The 12,365-nt window shown below is 40.5% G+C and overlaps 1 protein-coding gene across 2 annotated transcripts in view; it reads right to left on the bottom strand.

Moving 5' to 3' along the window:
* The window catches only part of TNFAIP8 (TNF alpha induced protein 8), a 65,962-nt gene that overhangs the window by 28,394 nt on the left and 25,203 nt on the right, over positions 1 to 12,365 (bottom strand). The window contains exon 1 of one of the 2 annotated variants that reach the window (XM_083816228.1): positions 7,156 to 7,222. The exons of the other annotated variant lie outside the window; for it this stretch is intronic. Coding sequence (XP_083672354.1) covers position 7,156 — 1 coding nt within the window. The 5' untranslated portion in view covers positions 7,157 to 7,222. Of the gene's footprint in view, positions 1 to 7,155; positions 7,223 to 12,365 lie in introns of those variants that run through there. 2 annotated transcript variants of the gene reach the window in all.

Here is a 12,365-nt window from a genome sequence, read left to right as displayed (position 1 = left end):
CGTGTGTAGCTAGAAAGTAAAAGGCACCTGGATTAATTTCTGCAGAAACCATTTATTAACTGCTAGATAATAATTCAGAGGAATCTTCTTGGAAGTATTTGCATATAGATAAAAATGTAGGTTCTTCTTTTGTAGAACTATCATGAAAGAAAACTCAGACAACAAAAATGTTTAATAGGATTAAAAATATACCAGCATACCAGTATTTTAATTGAAACCATGCATAATGCCTTCTGTGTGCAGTTCCACTCTTTATTTCATTAGCATTCAATCTCATAAAACTTTGCTGTCTTATATATTTGTTTTCCCAAGGTTCAGTAATAAAGACCTTGGATTTCTTTGGAAGAATCATAAGTTACTTCCAAATACCTAAAAAAGAACTCTACTCCTACAATATTAAAAACAGTCCTGCACAGAACATTTCCAGGGAGATTTTTAAGTAACAGCTCAAAAGAGCAACAACCATCAACGTGGGGATTTAATTTATAAATAGATAAAAACTGTTAATCCTCTACTAAATGCTGTTTGTGACACTTCTGATGAACTTAGAAACAAAGGAAAAATCATCACCAGTTATTAGTAACTGCTTTATTTGCACTGTTTGTTTTTATTTTCTACATCAACCCTTCATAGAAGAGGTCAAATAACTGAGAGGCTGTGCCAGAAAGCTCAATTGAAGTGGCCAACAGCGCAAGTATTTTGTAAGTGTGTTTTCTGGTAGCTAAAAGCATTTCTCAAACGTCCATGGCATAGGGCAAGGAAAGGTGTGGAGACAGGGGCATGGAGTTACAGAGAAAAATTAAAATGACAGTTTTCTTGCAATATATCTAACTTGTTCTGCTTTCAGTTCTGCACTTAAACAGTTATGCACAGACATTCAAATTAGCAAACCAAGAAGCTGTTTTAAATTTATTACCTAACCAAGAGGTAGAGCAATAACATCTGCAGTTGTGTTACTTCTATTATTGCAAAACAGAATGCAATATGCTCTGTCTGGCAACAGTGCAGCAAAAACAAACTACAGCTCTTAGGCAATCTTGCTGATTTGTTTTTTAATATTATTCTACATTAAAAAGAGGACTTTTGTTTAGCCATGCAATTTTAGTAGCACTGTTTATATAGTTCTGTAAGTGAAAGGACTAGATACAATAACCCATCTGTTGTTGCTTTAGCCTGACTTTACTCCTGCGTTCTGTTTTATTATCTTCTATCATAAAACACAGATATATCAAGATAATCCAGACAGTGATTAGGTTTTGCTTGCTGTCAGAAATACTGTTTTCAGCATACAGCATTCAGTGTTTTCATATAACAGCACAATTCTAACATCTCAGATATCTATGGTGCAGAATTTTTAAACAACTCATCTTCATGCACATAAACCGCATACTAGGCTACCATTTTCATGTTAGAAAAACTCAATCCACAGAAAGGTAGAGAGACAAAATATACCATAGCATTAGGAGTTTGAATCCACATGCCAAACATGAAAAGGGTGTGTACCAAATATTTTGGCCTGATCCTCACTGCATTATTCCTTATCATTAAGCCCGTGTTCCCCTTGGCACAACAGACCTCAGACCACTTATGATAACGCTGGTGCCACTTGTTGAGACACTCACAATACTTCCACCTACTGGGCAGACCCACAAGATGATCCTCTGGTGTATGTTTCTATCATGTGGTAACAAATTATAAAAAGTCCAGCCCCAAGCATCATCAAGTGATCCCTCAATGGCTTCTTTATTATGCCTGGTATCCAGTACTTCGCCCTGTTCTTCTCTGATACCCCTTTGCTCTCCTTGCCTACTTCTATGCCCTCTTGCTCAGCGTCCCTTCTCCATCCTGCCAGTGGTTTCTTGAGGTCTGTTCATCCTCTCATTTCCAAACCTAGTGCCATATGAACCCACTCCTGCTGCTTGTGCATCTTTCAGGTAAAGCAAGCAAAGCCCAAGGCTTCGTCACAGAGTAAGCTGTGCAAAAGTATGTCTCAAGGCCTGCTTTCTGGTCCGCAAAAGGACAGAACAAGCAGAGGTATAAGGTGACAAATGGACCGACAACATGGTCACTGAGTTAGGGACAGGAAGAAAGGCAGTGCCGGGAAGCAGCAGGTAACACAGATGCTGGCTTCCATGTGGATGCAGTAAAACTCGCCTTCCAGAGGCTCCCCACCTCAGCTGTTCTGCCCCGGACAGGAAAAGGGACAGCAAGAGGGTAAGAAGGGATTATGCACAAAAGGCCACATGAAACTGAAAACGCTGGACTAGTATTACACAGAGCCTTTTTATGAAACTTGAAAGCCCCAGTAGTCTCCCCTGCACAAGTGCCCCACGTCCACCTGTGCAATACCCACAACTGTGTCTCTGTACTTTCAGTGTTGCCAGCCTGAGAAGACAGCAGAGAAGTAACTACCTCACACAAGGCACAGATGTCTCCACTGTGCAGATCTTCAAAACCTGAGCCCGTGTTACAAACACACCAGCTGAGACAGCCAGTTCCCAACCGGTGACAACAGCTGCTTTTGAAGTGCTGCTGCCTCTACTCAGGCTCTGTCCTGAGGAGCTGGGGACATGTTTCCACCTGGCCTCCAACCACAGCTGTCCCGGCGAGCCTGGTCAGCGCCTGCTGCAGCGCCGCAGGACTTTGCAGGCGTGCCTTTTAACCTCCCAGACCTCACCAACCCACACACCATGACTTCTGAGATAGGAACCCTGAAGTATTTCTGTCGCCTTGGCTGCAAGTATCACGTTGCACAAAATCGGTAATGATGCATCGGCTTTCCTGCAGCCATGCAGAAACCGTGCGCTGCTGACAAGCACCAATGTATTCACCAGTTACCACCTGCTGAAGACAAAAGTTTCCGTGCAGGAAGTATCAATTTGTCTAAAGCAAACATGCTGAATAATATTTAATGACTTGATCGCTGTCCACAGATAGGCAATAATCAGTTTGGTAAATGTTCAGAAGGTCACAGAGGACATGACAGTAGTCAAAGACAGATAGTCAAGGCTAGCCAGCTGTGTTTTGAGGGCCTTGCTCCAAGGACTGCAATAGTTAGTGGCGCAGGTTTATATCAATGTTTCTCCAGATATCAGAAATTTTTACTGCAATAGTTAGTGGCGCAGGTTTGTATCAATGTTTCTCCAGATATCAGAAATTTCAGTCACAAATCTAATTTTTCCTTTACAAAGAGCATGTGCAGATCGCTACCGCCAATGCAGCTATTCCAAGCAAAAGGCAGCATTGAAAAGAAAGGGACAGCAATGAGGAGACCCACAGTCTCACAGGGAAGAAGTGCAATTCTCCTCCAGTCTGGTCAAGGGGACAGCAGATCTGGGTTAGTTTCAAGACTTTTATCACACAGAAAAATAAGCTTCCCAGAGGTAGTTTATGATTAGATTCTTACAAAATATTTCTGTTAGTACGTGACACCACAGCCTTTAGAGCAATGAAAGAAAGGTGTAAGAAGAAATCTGAGTGACAGAATGCCAAACACATTGTCATGGAAAAACTCTGCATCAGAAATAGAAAACACACGAAAGTGTCACAGATTCCCTAGATTACCAGAGAGTCAATATGCTATGCAGAGACCAACAATGTCAACACAAACCATGAGAAGAGATACTTACACCAGATCTGCTCTCAGCAAGACAAAAGACGAGGTATTGCCAGATACTTATGCATCAAAACACAGTGCTGGAACACTTTTAATTAAAAAGGGTTATTTTAATTAAAACCATAAGATCTAATATTACAGAGCCAAAAGTCAAAAAGAGCTTGAAAACAGAGTGCCTGAAGTAGTGTTAAATATAGCATGATTTAAACAATGCTTCTGGTGTTTATGGCTAATATGGCACGTTTTTCTTTTTGAAAAGGTATTGCAGTGATGCTGACAGAATAGAAAATTGGATATTAGCTTAAAAATGGAAAGTTTTTGTTCACCTAAAAGCAGCATACATATGGGAAAACACATGTCTCTGTTTGCAACGGCTGTGTTCCAGTTCCAAGTGAATGATCCAAGTGTTTTGCTAATACGTAACAACCAAACTATGTCCTTTTTCCTTCAGACGCCAGTCATTAATCATGCAAACAGTGAAAACTCCACTTGCATATCAAATAAAATCTTATCTAGATAAAATTTCAAATCAAACAAAACTAAAAAATATCAAGCTAAGAGAATAATCTCTTTTTAGTTCAAATTTAATTAAAATAGATTAAAAGAGGGATTTAAATGGATATTAAACCTAAGCAGAGTTTGCTTTTAAAAAATTCAGTTTAGCTATAGTTTACATTCACAAGCCAGATGTACCTAATTATGTGGTGTTCGTTCAGAGAACCATATTGATTTCTGCATGTTCCAAATAGGTTTTAAATCAGTTTACTATTTGTCTAAAGCTTAGACTGAAGCCACATTAGGAATTTGGAAAAGTACTTGCAAGAACTGGATTTCTTTGCGGAAATTATTAATTATGAATATGCTGAACAAGAGATGAAAAAAATCAGTTCCCAATACCCCCATTAAAAATATATATATATATATAATCATTTACAGCAGCCTTAGAAGAAAAATTTTCAGCACTTGCTTATCATGGGCATTTTCAAAAACTAAACATTTTCAAAACTAAATCAGACTTAGGAGATTAGCACTGCAGGCTGGTCCATGTCTGAGTAACAGTCTAATAAAACATAATCATTTTCTTCCTTTCTGTTCTACCATTCCAGCATATACAAGTAGTGTCCACATAATGAAGGTCCCAGTTATGGCTAATCTTTCCTATTTATTTCATAGCTAGGACAATTTTAACCTAAACCATCTCTTTGATTTTTTTTTTTTTTTTTTTTAACTTTAAGTATCTACGTCCCTAAGTGAAACCTAATGATTTACAGCTCAAAATAGGCATTCCTCCCACAAAAGAAGGGCTTTGATAATTTCTAAGCTAATTATGATGACTGAAAATACATACTTTGCTCATTTTTCCCTACATTAAACAGACCAATGTTAGTGAGCACTGCAGGCAAATTTCAGGTGTAAGATCTGAGTAGCAGGTTAGCACTACACTAAAAACTCAGGACTGGATTATGATTGATTGGCATAAATTCGAGATTTAAAAAGCTCAGGAATTCTTGCTGGAGTCCAAATACATTTGTTTAGTAAAGTATGTCAAATCCTTGAAGTATTTTATCTACTTCACAGGAAATTCATACTTCAGCTCTCAGAATGCTTTGACAGTAAAAATAACTCAGTTTGCACTCTGGGGCTTGGCCAAACCGAATACCACTTCACAGGATTATTCCAAGACCTTCACAAACTGTTTCAAGTATTGAGTTTCAAAAAAGAGAGCTGAATAACATAATGTGAATCAGGCTTCTTAGTCATTTTGCTCAACTTCTTGTAGCTGAAAGCTGAATTACGGCCCAGCCTTAAGATGGTTAACTCTTCGGTTGTCTTCTCTGTTGGGGCTGTGCTACTTAAAGTCTTAGAGGCTCAGGACTTTACAGTGCGTTTCCAAAATCTGAGGCTCAGTATGTACAATAGTTTGGGTACTTGACCGTTGTGGAAAATAAATGGGGAGAGAAAAAGAATAAAGGCTACCCACACCTTCTGCCACCATCGGCACACATATCATTTGTTCACTTGGGACTGAGCATGTCGATCAGAAATCCCACCTAACACAGCTAAAAGCATTGCACAGAGGTAAAGCCTCCAAAAAAAAAAAAGGCCACATTGCTTGAAGTGGCAAGAAGGGAGCTGTGGCTCAGAAGGAGCGGCTGGGAGCAGTGCAGCACAAGCCCCTCTCTTCCCATTTTGCAATCAGCCTTGCAACAAGCACCTGCTCCCTCCAACATTTCCACTCGTGATTTGTGCCACCGACTCCTCCAGGTCACGGAGCGTCTGTTGCTGGTTTGGGCCAATACCACCAGGTGGCAACAGCGCCCTGAAAAACGCAGGTCTCAGCATTGTGTTTTTGTTCCCGTTTACTGGGCAGTGCAGGACCAGCAGCACAGCGCAGAAGTCGACCAGCTAAAGGTACGGCCCCAAAACAGCATTTCATGTTGCAACTCATGCAAAAAGGTTTAAACGTGCTTTATCTGTGCACTCTGGAATGGAAAATGCTGCGAACTGAACACTTCTGATGTAGCAGCTATCACCCAAAGTCAGGCAGCAGCAGAAAGTCTCTCTCAACCATTTCCAACCCCAATCCCAGCTACGTTTGAAAAAAGACTCTGATCTGATGTGCAGCAGGGACATACAGCCAAGAAGTAACACTACTGCACAGAATTCAGCCACCCATCACAACCAAGGGATACCACGGACAAGGACTGCACACACAGCAGTCACGAAGGCTGCAGAACAGCCCGAAGTGCCACTCTGTGTCCCTTCAAGGAAAAGATAAAGCAGTTCTGGGTCAGGGTAGAGTTCTGAAAACGAAAAGAAACTCAAATGGTGGAGAAAGGAAGGTTTACCCAACATTGGACAATAGTAGCCCTTTCTCTGTACACTGTGAAACAGATTATCTGGGGGGAATACCACCATAATATCTTTTTCTTAAGTATTAGTCACTTTTTTTTTTTAGCTGAATGCCAAACAAAATCTGAACCTACATTTTTTAAAAAGTTAGTTTTTAGTAATACAGATGCAATATAGGACAAATTGCAATACTCTAGTTTAATCAGTGTTGGGTACAGACATCTGCCTATTGTGCCTTCAGACGTCTGAGAAAATAAAAGAAAAAATATATATATATATTTTTAACTTCCTGGTTGCTGCAGAACATTACATCCTAAATGAATCTACAAGTGCTTTCATGTGCCACATGAAAAAAGATGAAGCAGGAATTATCACCACTCATAACATTCCCACCACATTAAACAATACTATACAAGCCAGTAAGATTTCCCCTGACATCTTGATCCATATTTAAAGCAAATGTAGAAATACCAATTTTCTATCTCTGAAAGTGAAACTGAAGAAATATATCTCCATCGTTTATCAAATATCAGATATGACATATTCGTCTTCCCACAACTGTGAAACTAAAAGAAAACATTAACTGAAAGCAGTTAAACAGTATCTTTTCAGCAGAAAGCTCATATGTTCAATTTGCTATGCAGCTGTCCCATTCAAACTGGATTTTCACATCTAAACAAGCTTACTTGATCTCAGTGCAGTTGACTGCAGGTAGAAAACAGCAGCAGATGAGGGGGAAAGCAGAGCTGAAATGTAGCATTATGAGGCCAGGCTACAAATATATTGGACTCAAAGCTAATCTGGTGCCTTCCCAAAACAGATCATTCCAACACCCACATAACAAAACTTATTTTTAACATCAGGAAAAAGCCAGCAGAAGCTTACCTGATGGTAAACAGTGAACGTGTTTGGGCAACATGATACTAAAGTCATCATGTTTCCGTGTTTCCTGAGAATTTGGCTTTATAGTTCTCTGTGTTTTTTACTCCGGTTTGTAGCACAATTGCCATTTGACCTTCAGGCTTGTGACCGATTCAAGATAGCTCTTCAACAGCCACTGCAGTCTAATTTCTTTTCAAAATTCCTATGGAATTTAAACACAGCAGTCTCCACATGTAGATATATGGAACTCTATAAGTAGGTTTATCAATTCACCAAACAGAACAAATTAGGTTTTAAAAAAGAGAAAACTTCACTGCAATATCATAGGCTTCAGAAAAAAACACAAGGATATCTTGTCCTTAGTTACAAGACTTTGACACTACTGGCTGCAAGAAAGGATCAGAAATTCCTATTTGTCATAGGGGATTTCTGGTATTTCAATACTAAGCAGAAATGAGTGAAATACAAACACTTAATAGTGAATGAATAGGGAAATAGTGAGAAGAAACAACAATCTACTGCAGTAAAATATACAAAACTCTAATGCCAATCAAGAAATCTTTCTTAATGTAATACTGTTTGGAGGAAAATGTCAAAAAGTTAAAAAAAAATAATCGTTAATCCCAATTGTATTTTGTAATGGTAGTTTGTTGACAAACTATGCTGCTTGGTTTACAGTTGTTAATTGGATGCATTTTCTTATTATGATTTTTTCAAGAAGGATGCAAACACACTCAGCACAAAATGTTGAAATTTTAAGTGATAAGGATGGCAAATGTCAATATCCCCTGCATGACCGGGCCACAAAGGTCCCATGGAGCCTTCCCTGGTGACGTGCACATACACACAAGAAAAGCACTTGTGGGATAACAATTACCCATTTGTTCTCCCAGGTCCTTTGGTATATCGTATATATGGAATATTTACCTTTCAAAAAGTGTTACGCACCAATGCCACCTCCTTCTTGTGTTACAAATGTTGCTTAAAAATTCTTTGCTGAGCTGTAGGGGTACACAGAACAATGTTCACACCAGAAACAGCTGGTAGTTATTAATGTTTATGGTAAGAAACTCTGAAACTAAGTAAATTAATGGATTTGACGACCACAGAGATTTATGCTCATCATCAGATCTCTAATTCAGAGCTAGCTAAAGCACTTAACCAAATGGTTCCTAAACAAAATCAGAACTGAACTGGGTTTGAGATACTCAGCCCTGACTGTGGCTTGAAAGAAGAATCTGTTAACATCTTGAAGCTCATATCCTCAGCATAAAAAACACACAACTGATACCTAGCCTGAGCTGTGATGTGTCAGCACCTCCACATGTTGAATGGCCTTGTTTCAGAGGTGAAAGCCCCAGGCCACACACCCGGGCTGAAAAAGAGGCACTGCATCTCCATTTAAAGTGGGATGCCTTGCTGCAGAGAGCAGCTGGGACATCACAGGCATCAACTTTTCCTCCTGGTGCTCAGGCAAGCCCTTACCTAACCTACTGGTTGCTGTGCATCCCAGGGAGGTTGGCTAGCTCTCTTCAGAGGTCCTGATGTCCAAACAAGGGGTGCATGCTGGAATCTTGGTGAGTCAGCAGTGCTCTTCTCTCCAAACCTCCCATGGCAAACCCCTCAGACATGAAGGAGCACAGCTGATCTCAAACCGCACTGGTTTTACAAGGTAAAAACACTGTAATCTCTGGTAACTACAAATACTAACTCTAAAATTGGCTGTACAAGGAAGTTAATTATTCACAGGTGTTTTATACTAAAACTCAAACAAGACATAAATGTTATTTTGGCTAAATAAGACGAATGTAACCATATCTTCTGTATCTGAGGAGAACTGCCAACACCGAAAAAATAAATAGCATCTGTTTCTACACTGAGCTAGAGACTACCTGTTGATCGGAGTGTCTGATAAGCCTCCGTAAGAAACAGGGTTAGCGAGAATACGAAAGACAATGTCCAGGTAATAACAAAAATATCAACTGCCAGTATCTGTGAAGGCACTTGCTAGGCTACTGTTTAATTGCATTCGCGATACCTGATAATTCCTCAAAAAATTGAAAATGTATTTCTATATTTAAATGCATTTCAGGATTCCAAAGTTGCTGGGGACGAATTTCATTATGAAATTATTGGGGAAATTATTATGGGGACTAATTTCATTATTTTCATTTATGAAAATTAAGAAAGTTATTTTTACTCCAAATGATTATTTTATATGTTAACGCTCACTGAATATATTCAGCATCCTGCCCCAAGCCTGTGCTATCATACTGATTTGTATAAACTACAATTACTATAAAACAAGACAACATATGTATATTATACAACTGCCTATCTGGTATACAGTTCAGAAATATTCCTAAAACATGCACATTTCATCCACAGACCATAGTGCTCTCCATATCGAGCTCTGGTATATTCCTAAATGTGTATGCTTACAGTGATTGATACCTCAAAGAAATTCTGTCTACTTACATCACGGCTGAGCATGGCTTGAGCTGCTGGGACAGGGACAGGGGATTTGTTCATATCTCTTCCCTCAAGGAGGAGATAAATAGCTGGAACACACTTCCACATTGTTAATTTCTTTATAATCTTTGAATCTCAAAATCAGATGACAGCAATTGAGGAAGAAAGAGAACCATTAATGTGGATATAGAAAATACATCTGGAGTAACCTGCACTGACTTCAAGTGAGAGTTTATTAACACTCACCCTTCTTATCCTCTAGAAAGAAACACCAGAACACTGATGGCTGGAGCCTTGAAAGGCTCCTTTGCAGTAGCTGTTGATGCCTGGTTGAGATGCCCTGTGGCACAGTATCCGTGATCAATGGAAAATACTAGGGAACCTAACGGAGGCCTGGCAGGAGGACATACGGTATCATAGGCTAATACTGCATTTAAAATTGATAACACATCTCATGGGGTTGAGAAAACCAAACACTTATGTGGCAGAAAGAGTCCAGATCACAAAAGGGGTAGGATTCAGGAATGGAAGCTGTCCCACCACTCCAGGAATTCATTTCTGGACATTTTTGAAGAAGAGGGAGAAATGCTTGGTAGGAATGCACACAACAGTCTGAGGGAGAAAGAAAGCATCCAGTTGTCATTCTGGGAATCAGTAGGCTCAGAAACAGAAAAGTCATCACTTCTTGAAGTAAAAAGAAAGGCAGACCTTAAGAATTTCCTAATCTAAAATGTGATGCATTGAACCTTTGTTCTGGACCTCTCACTAATAGTCCAGATCCTTAACCAAACTCAGTTATCTTGTAAGGTAACTGTCAAAAGGTCAATGACTTCGTCACACAGGAGAAAGATCTTAATGCCTCTGTTTATGAGATACATTCAAGTTGTTAACTGTCAACAGTAAAGCAAGACGGCTGTAGACTCAGGGGAAAAATGCTAGACACCTTTGTGTTCCACGCGGAGCTCCTGCGCAGCACTGTACAGAAATGCTGTGCCTGAACCACCCAAATGCACTGCTAAGCTGAGGAGAGTGAGCTCCTTTTTACCTGAATCTGGACAGACAGATCACCAGGAACACTGTACAACCTCCCACTGTCCGGAGAGAATTTAAAATTCTCAGCAGAACTGCCGAGTCATGGGTATCTTCGGGCATCGTAGATGCCTTGCACTCATTTACATGGAGTCTGGTATGAGGTATTATGTCAGTTGATGGCATCACATGCTCTGCTATAGTTGGCAGGATGTCATAACCATCAGAAGTGATGTTCATGATGATACAGGCGCTAATGAAATGGAAAATGCAGTCTGTGTCCAAACAGAGAGTACGAAGAAATAGAAAAACACAAAACTGCTGGCACACACTCAAAGATGTTGTGGTGAGATACATCTGGAGGCAAAGACAGGAAGACAGTCTCTATCAGCAACATCACTGCTTCCTTTTCTGAATATCTGGATGTGTGTAAGTATTGTACTGTTAAAAAATAAGCAGAGGCTGTGGTTCTAGAGAAGGGTAAATTCTGTGTGAGCTTCTTTCAGACTGCAGAGTGCAGCCATCAAATTCTCTACGTCCTTGCTGGAGTCCGTGGCTCCCACACCTCTCGTACAGAGAACTTGAAGCACAAAGGTTTTCCGTAACAGTAGTGCAGTCAGCTTTCTTATTTGAGAAAAGGAAATTTTAAACATCAAGATTACTGAATATAAATGGACAATACTAAGTTGTGACAATACCTTTGAAGTAGGACTGTCAAACTGAGTGGGGGCAGGTAGGCTCTACAGAGGGATCTGGGTAGGCTAGATCGATGGGCCAAGTCCAACCACATGGCATCCAACAAAGGTTATGTGCCAGGTCCTGCAGTTGGGTCGTAACAACCCAGTGAAGTGGTATAGATTTGAAGAAGAGTGGCTGAAAAGTTGCCCAGCAGGAAAGGACCTGGAGGTGCTGGTCGACAGCCAGCTGAACATGAGCCTGCAGTGAGCCAAGCTGTCCAAGAAGGCCAAGGGTATCCTGGGCTGTAACAGAAAGAGCATGGCCAGCAGGATTAGGGAAGAGATTGTCCCCTTGTACGCAGCACTGGTGAGTCTGCACCTCAAATACCGTGTTCAGTTTTGGGCCCCTCACTACAAGAAGGACATTGAGTTGCTCAAGCATATACAGAGAAGGGGCAGTGAAGCTGGTGAAGGGACAAAACGAGGCTTATGAGGAGTGGCTGATGGAACTGGGGTTGTTTATTCTGGAGAACAAGAGGCTGAGGAAATACTTCACCACTCCCTATAACTACCTGAAAGTAGGTTGCAGCGAGGAGGGTGTCAGTCTCTTTTCTCAGGTGACAAGTGATAGGATGTGAAGAAACAGTGCCAAGTTGCACCAAGGGAGGTTTAGATTGCACATTAGGAAGAATCTCATCACGGAGGGGATGACCATGCACTGGAACTTGCTGCCCAGGCAAGTGGTGGAGTCCTCGTCCCTGAAGGTATTTAAGAGATGCATGGACATGGCATTCAGGAACAAGGTTTAGTGAGGGGATGTTGATGATGATAGTTGG

Source organism: Anser anser (genome assembly GCF_964211835.1).
Source record: "Anser anser genome assembly, chromosome: Z".
Taxonomy (NCBI): Eukaryota; Metazoa; Chordata; class Aves; order Anseriformes; family Anatidae; genus Anser; species Anser anser.
This window is presented reverse-complemented; position numbering and strand designations above follow the sequence as displayed.